This window comes from Acanthochromis polyacanthus, chromosome 3 (genome assembly GCF_021347895.1).
Source record: "Acanthochromis polyacanthus isolate Apoly-LR-REF ecotype Palm Island chromosome 3, KAUST_Apoly_ChrSc, whole genome shotgun sequence".
Classification (NCBI taxonomy): Eukaryota; Metazoa; Chordata; class Actinopteri; family Pomacentridae; genus Acanthochromis; species Acanthochromis polyacanthus.
The window spans coordinates 7,128,397-7,147,385 of record NC_067115.1 but is presented as its reverse complement, the minus strand read 5'-3'; the positions used below and the strand labels follow the sequence as shown (position 1 = coordinate 7,147,385).

The 18,989-nt window shown below is 38.5% G+C and overlaps 1 protein-coding gene across 1 annotated transcript in view; it reads left to right on the top strand.

The window, feature by feature from the left end:
- Window positions 1–18,989, top strand: part of sorcs3a (sortilin related VPS10 domain containing receptor 3a) — a 307,833-nt gene that overhangs the window by 210,710 nt on the left and 78,134 nt on the right. The window contains exons 10-16 of the mRNA XM_051945511.1: window positions 2,974–3,120; window positions 6,197–6,299; window positions 8,629–8,705; window positions 13,964–14,055; window positions 15,124–15,231; window positions 18,355–18,472; window positions 18,552–18,685. Coding sequence (XP_051801471.1) covers window positions 2,974–3,120; window positions 6,197–6,299; window positions 8,629–8,705; window positions 13,964–14,055; window positions 15,124–15,231; window positions 18,355–18,472; window positions 18,552–18,685 — 779 coding nt within the window. The remainder of the gene's footprint in view (window positions 1–2,973; window positions 3,121–6,196; window positions 6,300–8,628; window positions 8,706–13,963; window positions 14,056–15,123; window positions 15,232–18,354; window positions 18,473–18,551; window positions 18,686–18,989) is intronic.

Sequence of the window (18,989 nt, the reverse complement as noted above, 5' to 3'; positions counted from 1 at the left end):
GAGTCAGAACATCAGTCAGAGTGTCCATGCTGACTTCTGTTCACCACTGAAGCTCCTACAACATCAGAACTGGACCATGGAGGAATAGAAGTAGGTGTCCTATCCCAAATCACAGTTTGTCATTCTCCTGGAGAAGAGATGGCAGCAAGATGGAAAAAAATGTGAGCTAGTGGAGACAGTGTGATGCTCTGGATGATGTCCTGCTGGGAACTCTTGAGTCCTGCGTTCGTGTGGATGTTACTTACACATACATATTACTACAGAACACGGCCAACACTTCATGGATACCATTGTATCCTTGTATTTGCCCTGTGCTGCTGCAATACTTGAATTTCCCCTCTGGGGATCAATAAAGGATTATCTTATGACAGCTTCATCCACATACGGACTCTTTCAGCGTGGTAATTCTCCCTGTTGCGTCTTTTTTTATTTGGAGTGTTTCAACTTGTTTTCAACAATCCATCTATTTAAGTGTCAATTAGCACTGAAACTAGTTTTAGTTGTTGTTAATTTTAACCTTTATTTAACCAGGTAGGTCAGTTGAAAAGTGGTTCTCATTTACAATGATGACCTGAGTGTTATAGCAGCTTCGATTGGGGAATTTTTTGTTCTGTTGGTCAAATAAAGGCAAACTGAGGATGAACAAAAGACATTTCAAAGGGGGACTACATGTGCTTTGAGTCAGATAATACAAAGGATCCAATTCCACACAATCAAGTGAGAAGGAATAAAAACCCTTTGTTTAATAACTGGCAGTGCATTATTTAAAAAAAAATGCCACAGTGCATGTCAGCAGTGCTTATACATAATGCATTGTGTCTCTGTTGTAAAGCCAAATAAATGGAAACACTGCCTCACAGATACACTAAATTAATTTCATATTGATGCTGAACTGCCGGGGTTGCACTTCATTTGTCTTATATGTGGGTGAAAAAGAATAAAAAGGGGTCATGCAAGTCAAACCCCCTCACCTTCCTTTTCTGTGTTATTTAAGAATTCCCTATTGTATGGTAATTGGAAAGCCAGCAGAATGCCGTGCAGAATGTAGCATCAGCAAATAGAGATGTTTGTTTACTGGGTACTGTAGAAATGTAAAATATTCAACGTGAGGTTTTGCTGTGTTCATTCTTTATGGACACAGTTATGACTCATGCTTGCCTCACGGATGGCAGCAGAAGTTATGAAAAGCAGCGGGGCGTTCACTGTCTTTGCTTGCATGCAGCAGCGCAGTCATCAGGCTTTATTCCTCAAATTCTCAGCTGGATTGAGGTGTGGGCTCTGACTTGATCTCTCCAGAACATACCCCTTGTTGTCTTTAAACTATTTCTGTGTAGCTTTGGCCGTTTGCTTCAGCTCACTATCTTGCTGGAAAATAAATCTTCTTCCATGTTGCAATTCTCTTGCAGACTGCAGCTGGTTTTCCTCCAGTATTTCCCTGTAGTTTGTTGCATTCCTTTTACCCACCACCTTTACAAACCTTTCCGGACCTGCAGCCGAGAAGCATCCACGCATCTTGATGCTGCCACCACCATGCTTCCAGGTGGTGATTGTGCACTTGGGATGATGTGCGGTGTTTGGTGTTTACCAAGCATAACATCTAGTCTGATGGCCTAAAATCTCAATTTTGGTTTTACTAGACCATAGAATCTTCTTCCAGTAGACTTCAGAGTCCCCCACATGCCTTCTGGTGAACTGCAGTCCATTTTTAATATGAGCTTTTTTCAACCGTGACTTTCTCTTTGCCACTCTCCCAATAATCGTTGACTTATGAAGAACATGGCCACTGCCACGCTTCACATCATGATGCTGCCACCACCATGCTTCACGATGGGGATAGTGTGTTTGTGATGTGTGTGTTCACCATTCATTCTTTATGGACAAAGTTATGACTCATGCTTGCATCAGGGATGGTAGCAGAAGTTATTAAAAGCAGCGGGGTGTTCACTGTCTCTGTTCACATGCTACAGCTAATAGCAGAAAGCATTCCTGCTCGAAGGCAGCGAGTTTCACAGTAATCTGTGCCGTGGAACAGAGTCTGCATCCTTCGTTGTGAAGGAAGTAGTGTGGGTGGTGAGAGTGATGGATGGAGAGGATTGCATGCTGGTGGACATGTGTGGTCTCCTGAGTTGTGTGTGTGTGTGTGTGTGTGTGTGTGTGTGTGTGTGTGTGTGTGTGTGTGTGTGTGTGTGTGTGTGTGTGTGTGTGTGTGTGTGTGTGTGTGTGTGTGTGTGTGTGTGTGTGTGTGTGTGTGTGTGTTACAGAGTAGGTGGAGGCAATAAATAATTACCACAGTGATTGACAGGTCTGGTTGGATAAGGATGGGAGGACCCTCGTTAGCCGTATCCGTCCTAGGTGCCACGTCTCTATGACAATGTCAAATGCGCTGCCTATTAGTGCCACTTATACAGACGTGCCCCTTCAGGGAGGGGAGGACATCCGAGTGGAGCCCTTCACTATGGCAACCATTCGGTGCAACTATTCCCTTTCCGTTGCATATCATGCTTTGGTTTTGGCTGAGGGATATGTCTAATCCCTGAGAGACAGCTAGCAGTGCATATTTGGGGAGAGAAGTCTGCGGGAGTGTGTTTCTTGTGTGTGTGGTTCGGTGTCACTTGTGTGCGGCCATCATATTGTAATGTCTGGATTGCTGAGACATGTGAGGGCATAATTACAGATCGCACTTACCACACTATAAGAAAATGCAGTGATGCTGTCTGCGGGGCTGTCAGCCGCAGAAAAGCCGGGACAAGCAAGCCGTTTGCATTTAACTAGTGTTGTGAAGATTGCTGCCTCAATACACAAAATGCCTGTTCTGTTAAGAGCACTGGGTATGCGTTTTTTTGTTTGTTTGTTTTTTCATCTGCAGCTGAGAGCTTTAACTGTTCGGGGAGATGGGAGGAGAGTGAGGCGTAAAATGCTCCCTTCTGGTTTGTATTAAGAGGATAAAGTTTTTTATGTCTGTGTGTTCATTAGGTGGCAGGAATTAAAGGCATGCTAATCGCTAACAAGAGGCAAGACAATCAGGTGAAGACGTACATCACCTACAACAAAGGCCGAGACTGGAGGCTCCTTCAGGCTCCTGCTGCCGACCTGGATGGGAATGACATCCACTGCATACTGGTAAGATGCAGTACTGTCTATTTACTGGAGCTCAATACTGCTCGTGTTTACAGGGAGATGCAAGTACATAATGTGAAACTGGGTGAGACGAAGCCAGAATTTAGGACTTAATTGTGTCACTTTACAAGTGATAATGAACAGCTTTATTAGTGGTTTATTAAGCCATAAGATATTAAAAGAAGCACTTTTTGTTTGTTTTGCTTGTGTTGCAGTAAAAGGTTTCCTCACTAACTTATCTCCTGGTTTGCATACGTTTTTATGTATTTATTTAGTAGCGACAGTGCACATTAATGAAGATCTATTTAGGCAGCAATGGACGCAAATATGCCGGATTATAGCAACAATGCTAATTTACATCTGCAAACCCTAGGCAGGTTTAAAAAATGAAAAAAAAGACATAACAGTGATACACAGGACACGAAGTCACAATAAAAGCACATTGCAAAAAAATAAACAGAGAAAACATAACAGTGAAACATACAATAAAGAATCACAAACACATTACAAAACGTACACAAAGAAGTAGTCTTCATCATACTTTCACTTCAGTGTGCCACAATATGTAAAATCTTTCTCGGGATTACTTTTGGTTAACCTAGCAATAAGTTTTAATTACCATTTAGACATGCAAAACATAAACGGACATTTCAGTTAAGTTTCACTTTGCAATTTTTCTTCTGGTTTGTTCTGCAAATGCACATTGGTTCAAAATATCGGTTTTTGCTCCCCTTAAGTATTAATAATTGGTCTTGAATCAAAAAATGTCAACAATCGTTGTACCTCACTTGCACTCTTGTCACAACTACCAGCACCTGCCTGCCACTTCTTAATACTGTCTGATAATACAGCTCAGCAAGCATTATTTCATTAAACATATAAGTAATAAGTAGCGCACAAAAAAACCCACCTTTCTGTGCCTCTGTTTTCCCTAAATATAGCAAACATACATTTCAAACATACAGTGTTTAAAATCTGAAATCAGAAAATTAATAGATAAGTATAATAAACAAAATATGTCAATTTTTTGGCCATACTAGTACTATTATGGTTTCAATCAAGACAGCTGATACATTCACATTAAAACTGATTTTATGTGAAATATGTGTGTGGCAAGTGGCAGCTTCTCAGATGATCTTAAATGACTGAAAGGAAATAGTGCAGCAAAGAAAACCACTGGACTCCTGTCGTGACAATGCTCCCATAAAAAGTGATAAAGAAAGCAATATACAGTGCCTATAAGAAGTGTTCACCCTCTCTTGGAAGTTTTCCTGTTTTATAGTGCATCAACACTGAATCATGGTCAATATAATTTGGCTTTTTTGTTTAGTAGAATTTACCAAAAGAAAGCTCCTCTATGTGAAAGTGAAAACAGATTTCTGAAAAGTAATGCCAATCAATAGTACCAAATGTAAAATAAGTGATTATATAAGTATTCACCCCTTATGCATTAAATGCACCTTTGCTTGCAGCATTGAGTCTGTGTGGATAGGTCTCCATCAATCCAAACATCTGGACACAAACATTTTGCTTCATTCTTTCTTTGAGAAAGTGTCAAATTGAATGGGGATCTTGAATGAACAGCCCTAATAACCTTTTTGTGGAGTTGCTTGAAGTATTCTTTTGTCTTCATGGTGTAGTTATATCCAGGAGTACTGATTCACCAAGGACTTCCAGATAAAGGTGTCTTTATACTACAGCCACCGTGACACATTCAGTGCATTCAGATGATCTCTGTTTCTCTAACTGTGAGACCTCTAGCTATAATTGGCTGCACCTGTGTTGAATTAATTGAGTCACTTTGTACATGGGTGAATATTTATGCAGTTCCTACGTTTATGTTTTGTATTTTAAATTTTTTGTCATTACTTTGTAGTTTTAAGAATCAGTCTCTTTGACATAAAACAATGTTTTTTGATAAATTCTCGTCAAAAAGACTAATTAAATTTACCATGATTCAATGTTGAAATGCAATGTGAGGGGAAGTCTTTTAATTTGGGAGTGAAAAATATATTCACTGTATGGCCACAGAAGACACTTAAATGGGATTTGTGGCAGGTGGATATGTAGCAGAATTCTCAACCCACATGTTAGGATGTAATTTTGACTTCCAACTGCAGATTTGGGTTGTTAGTTTTAATATTATCTATGATCCAGTGTTGATAGAAGGAGAATATCCACTGATAAGAGAGAAACCCAACAGCTATTCGCACAACGGTAAAACAAAATTTGCTGCTGCATATGGTTGTTTTTAGTTTCAAACACAAACAAAAGTTCGAGTTCTGTTTTTCACAGCAAGGCAGATCAGGTGCTCGACTGGCAGATCCAGATTTGCTGCATGTATTAACATCCCTTCCTCATTAGACAGCCTCCCTGCAACTAAAGCTAACAGGCCGACTGTTAGGAGGAATCATGTTGGAGACATTAGGAGGACTTCATGCTGTTTAGGAGGTGATTTCAGGGTCGTGAGCTGTGCCTTGCAGGTTCCCCGTGCTTGCGCATTCATGTGACATTTTAATTACTGCCGTAGATTCCTTTTGATTACCCTGTTCAGTCCCACTGCCCTTGATGTCTTTACACTGGTGACACGCTGTCTGCTGCAAACATGAAAGCAAACACGTCTTGTCTTTTTTTTTTCTGCTCTGTGAACAAATGCAATTGTCTTGTGTTGTGTGCATGCCCCGGAGGCTTGGCTTCATACTTTAATGCAAATTCCATCGCTCTTTGTATTAATGACAGATTAAATGCAATTAGTAAAACTTATGAAGGTGCAGCTCGCTCTCTTTGGGAGACGAATGAATGTGACTTTTTTTTGTTGTCGTTGTTGTTCTCCCATTTTTTCTGACCCTATCGTTTTCACATAACACGTCAGCGCAGCTCTTCCTCTGTTGTTACCTTGTAGGGAATTAAAAACAAAGCTGATGCACAGACTGATCCATTCATCATATGTGATCCAGTGTATGACTGTGCGACTTTATGTTGTAGTTTCCAAGATGAATTTTCTAGTTCAATGGACTGAATTTTAACATTTACTGTTTTTTTTTCTCCAGTAGCTCAATTGTTTATTGTTTTTTTCCAGCCTTTCTGTTCCCTCCATCTCCAACTGCAAATGTCTGAGAACCCCTATTTGTCAGGAACGATCTCCACAAAGAGCTCTGCACCGGGGATCATAGTGGCCACAGGTGAGCTAAAACACTGAAGGAGTTTCATTATGTGTGGCTGTCCACATGTTCTCATCCGATCAAGTGTTCATTGTTTGGACAATCTCAGGTGTTAGGGTTAACATTAGCATCCTTCCTGGGTTATTCCATTAGTTTTGGAAGCAGGTGGAACAGACTACCTGAGAACACCCTTTGAGTTCTCCCAACATAATGAAGGCTGCTCGGTTCGACTTGATTAAATTTACATTTACTCAGAATGAGTACTCAACTAACTGATACTGTCAAAGACGATGTTGGTGTTTCTGCATTTTGTTCTAAAAAGTCAAATGTAAACTTCAAACTTCTTTATGCAGCAATTCACAGCTCAATAACCAACATGTAGATCATCCAAAAACAGCAGCTGACTCGTCTGTATTTTATTCTTTAATACTTCTTTTGCTGCATCAAATTGATATATTTTCAGAAATCATATGAATACATGCAGCTGCTCTGCTCCCAGTCTGTTATTATCTTTCCATAAAATAACCACATTTCAGTAATCTAATTTGCTTTTATGTTGATTTAGAATCTATTCAGGCTTCTAAGAATGCAGGTAGAGTCATTCAGAGCTCTGTGGAAAACTTAGTTCATCTTAACATACAGGGTATTTTTTCCCCCATGACCAACTGATTAGTTAAAGACTAAACTGTAAAAAAAAATTAAAAATTTAAAACACACACACACACACACACACACACACACACACACACATATATATATATGTATAATTTTAGATGAAGAGAATTTTTTTTTACCATTAACTGTAATGAAGGACATTTGCAAGTGTAAAGGCAATGAAATTACTTATATTTACCTATAATAGATTAGACATTTTGTATAATTAAATTTTATATATATAATGATATAGATACATACAGTGATAAATACTGTGTTTTGAGCAATGCTTCTAGACATTATATACTAATGAAAGTAGATGAATTAAACATTATTGTTGTTAAAAAAAATCTGTAATTGCGCTAGATATCTCTCAGGTAACAAAGAATTCTTTTCTGTTAACTGTCACCAATTATATTTAACACAGCTCAAATATTTACAGTATTAAGCTTCAAATGTAACACTTTTATCTATTATGACAAAAGGAATATTTATGAAATGGCACTGACATTGAAAATGTATATTAACAGCCCTTTTATGTAAAAAATAAAAGCAATTAATACTTTTTAAATTTTATATAAATGGAGACTTCAGACTCTATTTTTGTCATTTCATAGATATTTTCATGTATTTGGAAAGAACAGAAAATTGTAATAAAAAGGAAAATCTCAATAAAATTACACATCTCTTTAAATCCGTGTTGCCCTGTCAGTTAACCAAGATTTTCTCTGGTTGACTGCAGCCCTAGTGCGTAGTAAGTCCACAGACAGACAGTGAGATGCCACAAATGAGTGCAATTCCAATTTAGGTATTGCTTCAACTTGCTACTTCGTCAGTATTTCAGATGACTGGTTCATGCAGCACCGTGACCCCTTACTTCCCCTCATTTAAGCTTCTGTCTGAAAGATTCTTTCAGCTTCAGTGGGCACAAATCACTGCAGGATCTCTGCTGCTTCCACAGGATCACATGTCCACCTGCTCCGATCATACGTCACCCAGCTGATTATGTACTTGTGGCAAAAAGCACCACAGTCTGAGAGCGTATGAGAAGACAAAAGGCATGTGTTTGCACCGGTGGAGAAAATCTTACTTTTCTGCAGCCGTTGTGTACACGATGCCAGTCGAGTCGGTTTGTCTTCGGTGTGTGAGGCTGCTGAACAAACAGCCACAGCATAGACTGCACAGTGTGTATTTGCTGGCTGAGACTTTGCTTTGGCACCGCGATTCGCTTTGCCCGCTGTGCCTTTTAAGACGTCAGCTGGTGCAGAGATCATCTCACCAACATGACAAACACCATCCAGATCAAACACATGCCTATTTACTGAGCCGTGGCCAAGATAGTGGAGCAGATCAGCAGAAGAAAACCAGTTCACTCGCTGCACAGTTAAAAAAAAAAACAGAAACGAAGCATCGGAGGCACTGTGCTGTAACACTGTCAGAGGGAAGGAAGCGCCCACCTTCTTCCACAGCTCATATTATGTTGCCTGAATGAGGCAGACGTCCACAGGAATTAACCTGGGGTTTTCTTTCCATTATTCACACCAATTGAGAGACAGTAAGCTGATCTGGGAGTGACGCCAAGAGAATAAATTAATCACAGACGTGGGGTGACTGACGACATGCATTTAAAACACACACATGGCCTTTTATCTGTGTGATCTCACTACCACATCCTCTGTTGTCATTCCCACTGCAGGAAATATCGGAGCGGAGCTGTCCTACAACAACGTGGGCATGTTCATATCGTCTGATGCCGGCAATAGCTGGAGACCGGTGAGATTCAGATTTACAGCACTCGTACACTGGTTGTTAACATTTAACCACTATTGTATCGTTGTGTTATGTTTTGCAGCCCAAATGACGCTTTCTACAGAAGCAGTTTAAAACAGACATCTTTTATGAGACACATCTGGCACAAGTGTAAACTACAAAAGTGTGCAAATGCAGCTTTTGTCAGTTATTATGTACTGCTAAAATTATATATAAGATACATTTTATTTTATTAAAAAAAGCTGGTTTCATGAACCTACATCACCTCCTTTTCAAATCTTTGAGCTTTTACTTTGAAAGTGTGGTCCAGTATCAATCAGCCAATCAGCTGTGAGTCACTGGTTGTCTGCAGTGAGCAGAGCAGAGAGAGGAGAAGGCAGACTGAGGATTAGAGCCTGGAACAAACAGCTCAAAAACAATTAGTCGTATTTAAAAAATAATAATTCTCCTTGTGATGTACAGTTTTGTTTTACACAAGTGAATGTATTTACATGAACACGCTGTGTATTATACAGATGTGATGGCTAATTAGGGAGACCCTCCGTTTAGGATTTTCACTGAAAGTTTGGAGCTCTGACATAATGGGAGTCAATGGAAGTTTTGTTCGGCACACTCTATGCTCTGAGGTGATTTATGAAAAAAAAAAAAAGTAAATCTTACAGCAGTGATACTCACACTGGGCGGAAGATGACAAAAATGCCAACATTATTGTGTGTAAAGTGTTCATATAGAAAAAATTATGAGAAGGAGACATATTATTTTTTTCTGGTGAGAATTTAGAGGTAGAGGGTGTGATGTCTCCCACTCTGGCTGGAGAAGAAAATCTTTACTTTCAGAAAATTCATAAAACTTCAACTGCGATTGCATAAAAGTCATGGAAGGTATCAAGATATGGATTTAAATCAGTCACGTTCAAAGCCTTGTCACCCTTTTAAACTTTGAATGAAGTTTGTACTGTAACATCTGCCAGAGCTACAGGGTTCCAAAGATGGCTGGTTTTCTTCACATTCATTTCAATGGAGATTTTTTAACACACTTTTTTTTATTTACAAACTTTGTTTCAAAAAACAAACAAACAAACAAAAAATGCAGAATTGCTAACACAAGATATAATACACCATTCCTGATCAAGTTACACATTTTAATGCATAATTCAAACAGGTTTTCTTAAAACTGTGGGACAAATTAGATGCTGAAAATCATGTTGGATGAATTTATGAGAATAACCCAGAGGAAGAATAACACCATCAGTCTATGCTTATGGATGCACTTGATAATAAAATCACTAATGGCTGAATTATGTTTAGCAGCTACATGAGCTATACATACAGTGTCATAGTTACTTAAAGACTGGAATAAAACAGGGCTCTTATTCCCATCATTGAATACTTCTTTGGATACTGAAATGACAGCAGTAACTATACAGGGAATGTTTGGATTCTTTGTGTTTTCTGTGTAGCGTTCTGCAGGGTTTTATTTTTAGATTAGTCAGGTAAACCTCCATAATCAATAAAACTGTTGAATCTTAACTGTGGAATTTTATTTAGCCACATCAGTTTTAAATGATATCCTGTAGAGCTTTATTCATTACATTTAATATATTCAGGTAAACTCACTTAATAAATGTTTCTGTAAAGTCTGAACTTAAATGTTTAAACTTATTTTCTCATTAATTTTGCTCCAAAGCTATTGTTTTAAATGTACTGTATATATAATATTGACTTGAATTAAAATTAACTATTTGTGATGGTTAACAATAATAATAATAATAATGCATTTTATTTATATAGCGCTTTTTAAAACTCAAAGACACTTTACAGAGATAGTTAAACATAATTAGAGACACAGAATACAGGATAAAACAGAAACAGTAGGGAAATACGATATAAAACAATATGGAAATAAGATATAAAACAATATGGAAATACGATATAAAACAATATGGAAATAAGATATAAAACAATATGGAAATACGATATAAAACAATATGGAAATAAGATATAAAACAATAAAAAGTTGTGATAGTACTAAAATTAAAAAGTTGAGGTAAAAAGGGGCGAGCTGTGCGTTCTTCCCGTTGGGAGCACTGCCGTGTGCTTTTCTTAGACCATGTTATGTTTACCATCCACATGGGCTGCCATGGTTTTCGCCAGCCTTTTGAGTGCAACATCTTTGGCTATCGCAGCCAGGACCGCTATGAGTTTTATTCGCACATAGTCTGTAGAGAGCACGTCCTTGACTGAGGATAAAAGATGGACAGCCTGCTTCCCCTAGAGCTTTTCTTACTTTTAACAATGAAATAATCTCTAGTAGACTTATTTTTAAAGAGCACAGATTCTGTTTTTGGGTTTCTTCTACTTTAGTGTGTTATATTTTTGTGTCAGTTCTGCTAATTTAAAAAGTTGAACATGCAAAAAGATTCTGTTCTCTCACACAGAAAACTCTACTCTGTACTAGCCAGAAATGCCGATTTTAGAGTCCAGGCCTTTCTTCTGTTACTTAAGGACATCATCTTGTATTGCCTTTGTATAACAATCACAAGCAAAATAAATATTCCGCCAGTATTTCCTCACGAGAACTACGTCCCTACACTCACAGATCTTTGGTTTCTAATCGGTTCCTAAAGAAACAGGAAATACAGCACAGCATTTCAGATGAATAACAAGAGCTGCAGCACACACAATATGAGAAATAAAATGATTGTTTTTTGAAATATAAACCTCTAAATGAGTATAATTTGGGCTCCTAAACAATATATACGTGATGGGTTTATACATGATTTAATGCTGTAATTGATAAGAATTGAGACCAACCACTGATGAGTTGATAATCAGCGTGGAAAATGTGGAAGTAAGGAGCAGCTTTGTCTTTAATTACATAATAGAGCTAATTAGTCCAAAGTGAAACTATCATTTTATTGTTTTTGATGCTTACTATGAAAACAAACCTGGATCCACAGTGGTTCAATTTCTGCTTTGTTGTCTGCATGTGTAACCCAAAAATAAAAAAGCACTCAGAGAGCGCAGTACTCCACCAAGGCTGCTCAGTTGTATCATTTCCAACGGCTGAAATTTTGAAAAAATTTGTGGCAGAAATCACGGCAAGATAGAATGTGTCAATTTAACATATGTGTACCCACAAACAAAATGACCTTGCGCTGAGCACAGGCGTGTGTTATGCATGTTTACGTCACATACGGACACCGAATCGCGTGACTAAATATGTAGCAGGCGGTGGGAACTCATGGGACTTGGAAACACCCCCACAATTTAAATTAATTGTTCCTTGTATCATTTCTGCAAACAGATGGACAAACGTAACACCGATGGTCATACAACTCTGCCGCATTCCTGGCAGAGTAATAAAGTTTTGTGCTGGAGTGAAGATAGCATTTTTTCCTGCAAATATCTCAAATACACACGTGGACAAAATTGTTGGTACCCCTCAGTTAAAGAAGGAAAAACTCACAATTCTCACTGAAATCACTTGAAACTCACAAAAGTAACAATAAATAAAAATTTATTGAAAATTAAATAATCAAAAACAGCCATTACTTTTGAATTGTTGATTAACATAATTATTTAAAAAAAAAACTAATGAAACAGGCCTGGACAAAAATGATGGTACCTCTATAAAAGATTGAAAACTATTTGACCAGAGTGACATGATTAACTCAGGTGTGTCATTTAATTGACATCACAGGTGTTTCCAAACTCATAATCAGTCAGTCTGCCTATTTAAAGGGAGACAAGTAGTCACCCTGCTGTTTGGTGAAAAGGTGTGTACCACACTGAACATGGACAACAGAAAGCGAAGGAGAGAATTGTCCCAGGACATCCGAAAAAAAATTATAGACAAACATCTTAAAGGTAAAGGCTATAAGACCATCTCTAAACAGCTTGAAGTTCCTGTGACAACAGTGGCTCATATTATTCAGAAGTTCAAGACCCACGGGACAGTAGCCAACCTCCCTGGACGTGGCCGCAAGAGGAAAATTGATGACAAATTGAAGAGACGGATCGTTGGAATTGTATCCAAAGAGCCCAGAGCAACCTCCAAAGAAATTAAAGGTGAACTCCAAGGCCAAGGTACATCAGTGTCAGATCGCACCATTCGTGGTTGTTTGAGCCAAAGTGGACTTCATGGGAGACGACCAAGGAGGACACCACTGCTGAAAAAAAACTCATAAAAAAGCGAGACTGGAATTTGCAAAAATGCATGTTGACAAGCCACAAAGCTTCTGGGAGAATGTCCTTTGGACAGATGAGACCAAACTGGAGCTTTTTGGTAAGGCACATCAACTCTATGTTCATAGACTCAAAAACCAAGCATACGAAGAAAAGAACACTGTCCCTACGGTGAAACATGGAGGAGGCTCAGTAATGTTTTGGGGCTGCTTTGCTGCATCTGGCACAGGGTGTCTTGAAAGTGTGCAAGGTACGATGAAATCTGAAGACTATCAAGGCATTCTGGAGAGAAATGTGCTGCCTAGTGTCAGAAAGCTTGGTCTCAGTCGCAGGTCATGGGTCTTCCAACAGGACAACCATCCAAAACACACAGCCAAAAACACCCAAGAATGGCTGAGAGAAAAGCGTTGGACTATTCTAAAGTGGCCTTCTATGAGCCCAGATCTGAATCCCATTGAACATATGTGGAAGGAGCTGAAACATGCCATTTGGAGAAGACACCCATCAAACCTGAGACAACTGGAGCTGTTTGCTCATGAGGAGTGGGCCAAAATACCTGTTGACAGCTGCAGAACGCTCATTGACAAATACAGAAATCGTTTAATTGCAGTGATTGCCTCAAAAGGTTGTGCAACAAAATATTAAGTTATGGGTACCATCATTTTTGTCCAGCCCTATTTCATTAGTTTGTTTTTTTAAATAATTATGTTAATCAACAATTCAAAAGTGATGGCTGATTTTGATTATTTAATTTTCAATAAATTTTTATTTATTGTTATTTTTGTGAGTTTCAAGTGATTTCAGTGAGAATTGTGGGTTTTTCCTTCTTTAACTGAGGGGTACCAACAATTTTGTCCACGTGTGTATCAGTTACAGGTCTGCTTGATTACTAATATCTCTAAAAATAATCAGTCAACCTCTACTGACTATTTGAGCCTTGAATTTGTAGTTTTGGAAAGGTGGTAAGTGAGAAAGCTGCCCCTTTCTACTCCTAGCATGTTGAGAAATTAGAAGTAATAAAATGAAAGGTTTATTGTTGAAGTAAGATCTGCATGTTACATTTTGTGTGTTCAGATATTTGAAGAGGAGCACAATGTTTGGTTTCTGGATAAAGGAGGAGCTCTGGTGGCCGTGAAGCAGCCGTCAGTGCCAACCAGACACTTGTGGTACGTCCATTTAAAACACTTTTCTGGACACGTTTCTGTTCTTAAATTGCTTTTTTCAATCTCCTGCGGCTATTTTAAGGTGAATCCACCCGCTACGATCCAAAAAAAGGAGCATGTATATATTATACGTGACACTTGATCCATTTAGTGATGCACTTTGACTGCAGCTCCAGCAAAAAAGTATAAAAAAAGTCAATCTAATTTGAAAGATTTTTTTGCAGCCACTTATCATTAACAGGCAGCAGTGTGAGCCCCCTCTTTGAGTGTTTTCATTAACACGTCAGCTTCTTCTTGCCAACATCGGGTGCCCACGCTCTGCCTCAGTGCAGGCTAATCCAACGGAGACCAGATCTGTTCTCCACTTGCTTTTTGCAACAATTTTGAAATTAGTTTTAGAAGCAGCCGAGTGTAGCCTGCTGGGTTTTTTTTTTTTTTTTTTGTCTCCCGACCAATTTAAGTGCAGAAATGAGAAGAAAACTGACAGATATAAGGCAGCCAGAGTGTCTGTACAGCAGGTATGGAAGTTAAACATTCCCCTGCATGACGCTCATAATAGCTGCATGTCAACGCTTTTAGCCAAAGGAAGGTTTTATTCTGCGATCTAGCCTCAGCAGCATTTCCACCCGTGACACACTCAGGTTCTTGCAGTTGTTCTCACTTCAGCCCCGATGTTGATAAGTTGTCAGAATCAATAGAGCCAGGGACCCGATGATGAAAGCTGTCCAATTTTTTTTCTTTTCTCCTTCTCCCTGTTGCAGTTTTGTAGTTGAAAACATGAAACGATTCTATTCTGGTCTTGTTTTTTTCACCCCGGTGGAGCCTTTTCACCCAGGACCTACAAAATATTTCCTCTTTTTATCTCTTCTGAAAACAGTTTTGTGTCTCTTTATGCTTTGATAACTCAGGCAGACAGTCTCTTAAATATCCTTCTAATGCTTTTTGATATTTACCCAAAACTACAGTAGCTAATTGCACCGAGACTCGGAGACAGTAAATCCTCACCTTTCTGCTGCAGAGCTTCTGTTTCTGTGTTTTGTGATGAAAATGCCTTCTGACACTTGCACACAGGGTCAGCTTTGACGAAGGAAGGCAGTGGACCCAACACAGCTTCTCCTCAGTGCCGCTGTTCGTGGACGGAGTCTTGGTGGAGGCCGGAGCCGAGAACCAAATCATGACGTAAGTACAAATAAAACCAAAAGAAAGGTGCTGAAGACTGTGTCCTTGTGGGCTGAGTGAACGGTGAATGATGCTCTCTGTTCTCTTCAGTTCTCTGGTTGCTTTTTTTTTTAGTCTAAATGGATCAAGAAGCTTTCAGAAAGGCCTCCATTCAAAGCTGTCTTTATTTAGCCACATTTTCTGAGAGGCAATGAAAGCGCATGAAGGCCGTTGTCAGATGGATATTAGGTCACCTATGAACTGATATATTGACAGGAAAATCACTTTCTGAAACACAAAAACCTGCAGGAGGCTTTGAAATGCACATTATTATTTTTTGAAATCAAAAAAATTCCCTAGATATTCAAAGAAAACACCTACATGTTTTCAGTGGCTTTTGGCTGCTTTAAATGATCCTAATATTTTATATTTATTTCATGTTTATGTTTTAAAACTGATCTTACAAGATTTCATCCTGACTGGCAAGATTTAGTATTTTATTCTGTTTTAAATTTTAATTTTTGTAGTTCTCTCTAGTTGTGATAGTTTGCACATAATTTTTTTGCTGCTTGTTTGATGACATGTTACAGCAGTTTGGTCAATTGAAGTTGCTTTAAAGGTGGTATATAAAAATACATTGATGCAATCTGTCAGAGCAAAAAACAAACAAACTGACAGTCCTTGAACTAATTATGTGTGACTTTTGTTTAAATTGCAAAAATCAATTAAATCTAAACCTGAAATCTGAATATTTCATCTAAATCACTTTGTTCTACATGCCTTATTTGAAAATATGCAAAAATATGTCCTTTACGTGACCTAAATTCTGTTTGAAAAACAAATAAATAAACTTCTGCACTCCTTAGCACAAGAGAAAAGCCATGACAGTTGTGTGACAAAAATTCAGACACATTTTGCTGAACTGCAGGCAGTGTTTACACAGTATACCATCTGTACTATGTAGTATGTGTACCTGTGAACAATTGGAAAAATGTTGTACTTATTAATACCAGTCATTTTAAACTATTTAATAAAAATATTCATAAACCTTTGCTGCTCAGAGAGTTAAAGCTAATGCAGTTATTACACATTAAAGGTCCTGAAAACGTGTCTTCAAACCTTAAGCATTTTAATATTTACATACAAGTGAATCAGACAGTATGAAAAAATATGTATATTATTTTTTCAACACATTAATAGAAAATAATACGACTAGAGTGAATGGTGTTGCAGCTTTAATCACAGGCTAACTTGTTGGGTCTGGTGGGATTTGGTCTGAATTGCCATCTTCTTGCAATTCAGTGTCTTTCATACATGTTAGAAACAACCGAGATGGATTTTACAAATGATAATTTACATAATAAGCATTCAGCTGTTTGTTCGCAAATGTCAGATCTAGTCTGAAAAATCTACAAACAAATCTGAAAATTTGAGTCTGAAAAAGTTTGGAATTTTAAATGAAAAACCAAAATCAAGAAGACAATAAAGAGCAGCAACAAGACCCAGCTGACTGAAATCTATCTTGTGAAAAAAAAACTGATTTAACTTTGGCAGAAAATCTGTGTGTCGGTGTGGGATCCATCTTTCAGAGAGCAAAGCTGACTGAGATAATAAATACATAATTGCTGACAGTTATTGCTCCGGTTGGCAGGACGTTCGCTGCTGAGATTTGGGAATTAGAAGTCAAACGGGGCGTGAAACATCACTTACAATGATCAATGATCACCAGCAATCAGTAAAAAAACACACACACAAGGTTAACCAAACTTGTTTGGAAGAGAAAATGACAATAATAAAGTGTAAACATCCATCACACTCTTCAGTGTGTTTTTGCAGCTGCAGCTTTTTAGTGTCTTATGCCTGAAAGCTGACAGTAGCTGCTGTTAGCTAAATGGATGTTACTGAGTTACTTTACTGACTTTGACTCTCCATTATTTTCTCCACTTGTGGTGCTCCATTACACTGATCAGTCACAACATTAACACTGCAGGTGAAATGAAAAACATCGATTATGTTGTTATAAAGGCCCCCGTCGGTCGGCAGATATATGAGGCAGCAGGTGAGCAGTCAGTTCTTAAAATTGAATTTGGAAGCAGGAAAAATGTGAATTTCTGAGAAACTCCAAACCAGCAGGAGTTATGCAGTGGTTTCCAAAAATGTCCAAGGAAGGACAACTGGTGAACCAAGGATGATTTAAGAACATCCGAGGCTCACTAAAGGCTGGTCTGTAATGAAATAATCTTGTCCAAAGTGACTCATAAATCGAACAACAAGGCTCAAAATTTGCCCAAAAGGAAATACACTTGTCTGGAATTAGCCAATTGTCCAAAAGTGTCCAAAATGACTTGGAATGTGTCCAAAATGAAATAAACTTGTCCAAAGTTAATCGAAAATCAACTGAGATGGCTTCTAATTGGTCCACAGTGAAACAGACTCGTCAAAAATTACAGAACAAATGTCCAAAATAAAATAGAACACTCTAAAATGACTTGAAACTTGTCCAATATATTAAAAAAACTTATCCAAAATGACTAAAAGTGTTCAAAATGACTGAACATATGCCCAGAGTTCCAAAATTACTCATTTATTGACCATGGTGGCTCAAAATTGGTCCACGATGAAGCAGATCTGTCCTAAAGTGCCTAAAATGTGTCCAAAATGGAACTTGGCCAGTTTGACATATATACTTGTCGAAAATGACTCAGTTGTCAAAACAGCTCAAAACACTATCCAAACTTGGAATTTGTCCAAACGTCTTCAAAAACTGACCAGCATGGCTCAAAATTGATTGTCCAAACTGAAATAAACCTTCCAGAATTACTCGGTCTTTGACGAAGATTTGGTCATAAATTAGTCTACGTTAAAGTGATACTTGTTCTAAAGGAAGTCTACTTGTCCACAATAACCCAATAGTCCAAAATTACTTAGAAAGTCTCCAAAATGACTGAAAATGTGTCTAAAATGATTGAAAATGTATCCAACATGACTAGACTTGTAGGATCTGCTGCAGATGTGTTATTGTTGTGGTTTATTTGTGTAAGTCTACAACTTCATAGTGTGGCTGCTGCTGAGAAAAAAAAAGGGGGGCTTACTTCCTAATATCAGACCTTCTTCTAATTCAACCCTTTCCTTCAACGTTTGCAGCTTCTTCGGCCACTTCAGCCACCGCTCCGAGTGGCAGCTCATCAAGATCGACTACAAGTCCATCTTCAGCAGGAAGTGCACGGAGGAGGACTACCAAACGTGGCACCTGCACAACCAGGTTGGAAGAAAAAGTGCTTCATACATGACTGCACCGACTGCACTGAAAGACTGTCAACTCACTGCTCTTGTTCCAACAGGGCGAGCCATGTGTGATGGGACAGAAACAGATTTACATGAAGCGCCGGCCTGGAAACTACTGCATGCTGGGAAGAGACTACTCCAGAATCCTCTCAGCCGAGTCCTGCATTTGCCGAGCTCATGATTTTGAATGGTAAGACGACGTGCTCCTTTGTGCAATAGCTCCTTTCTTCATAATCACAGAGGGGGATTATGTTTCCTCCATTGTCTGCTTAAGGGGAACTTCATTAACTCAGCATTTGTTCTGCCACACATGTAGAGGCACCACTTTCAAATGATTTTTTTTATTAATCTTTTCTCAGCTTTAGTCATCCTCTGGTGGGCAGCTGCCAAGTGTGAATGAGGCTCAACAGGTCTTGTAGTTAAATGCTGTCAATTTTTTTAAAAAGCAAAAAAACAAATGCTGATTTCATTTTAAAAAGCTCTGATTCAGTGTC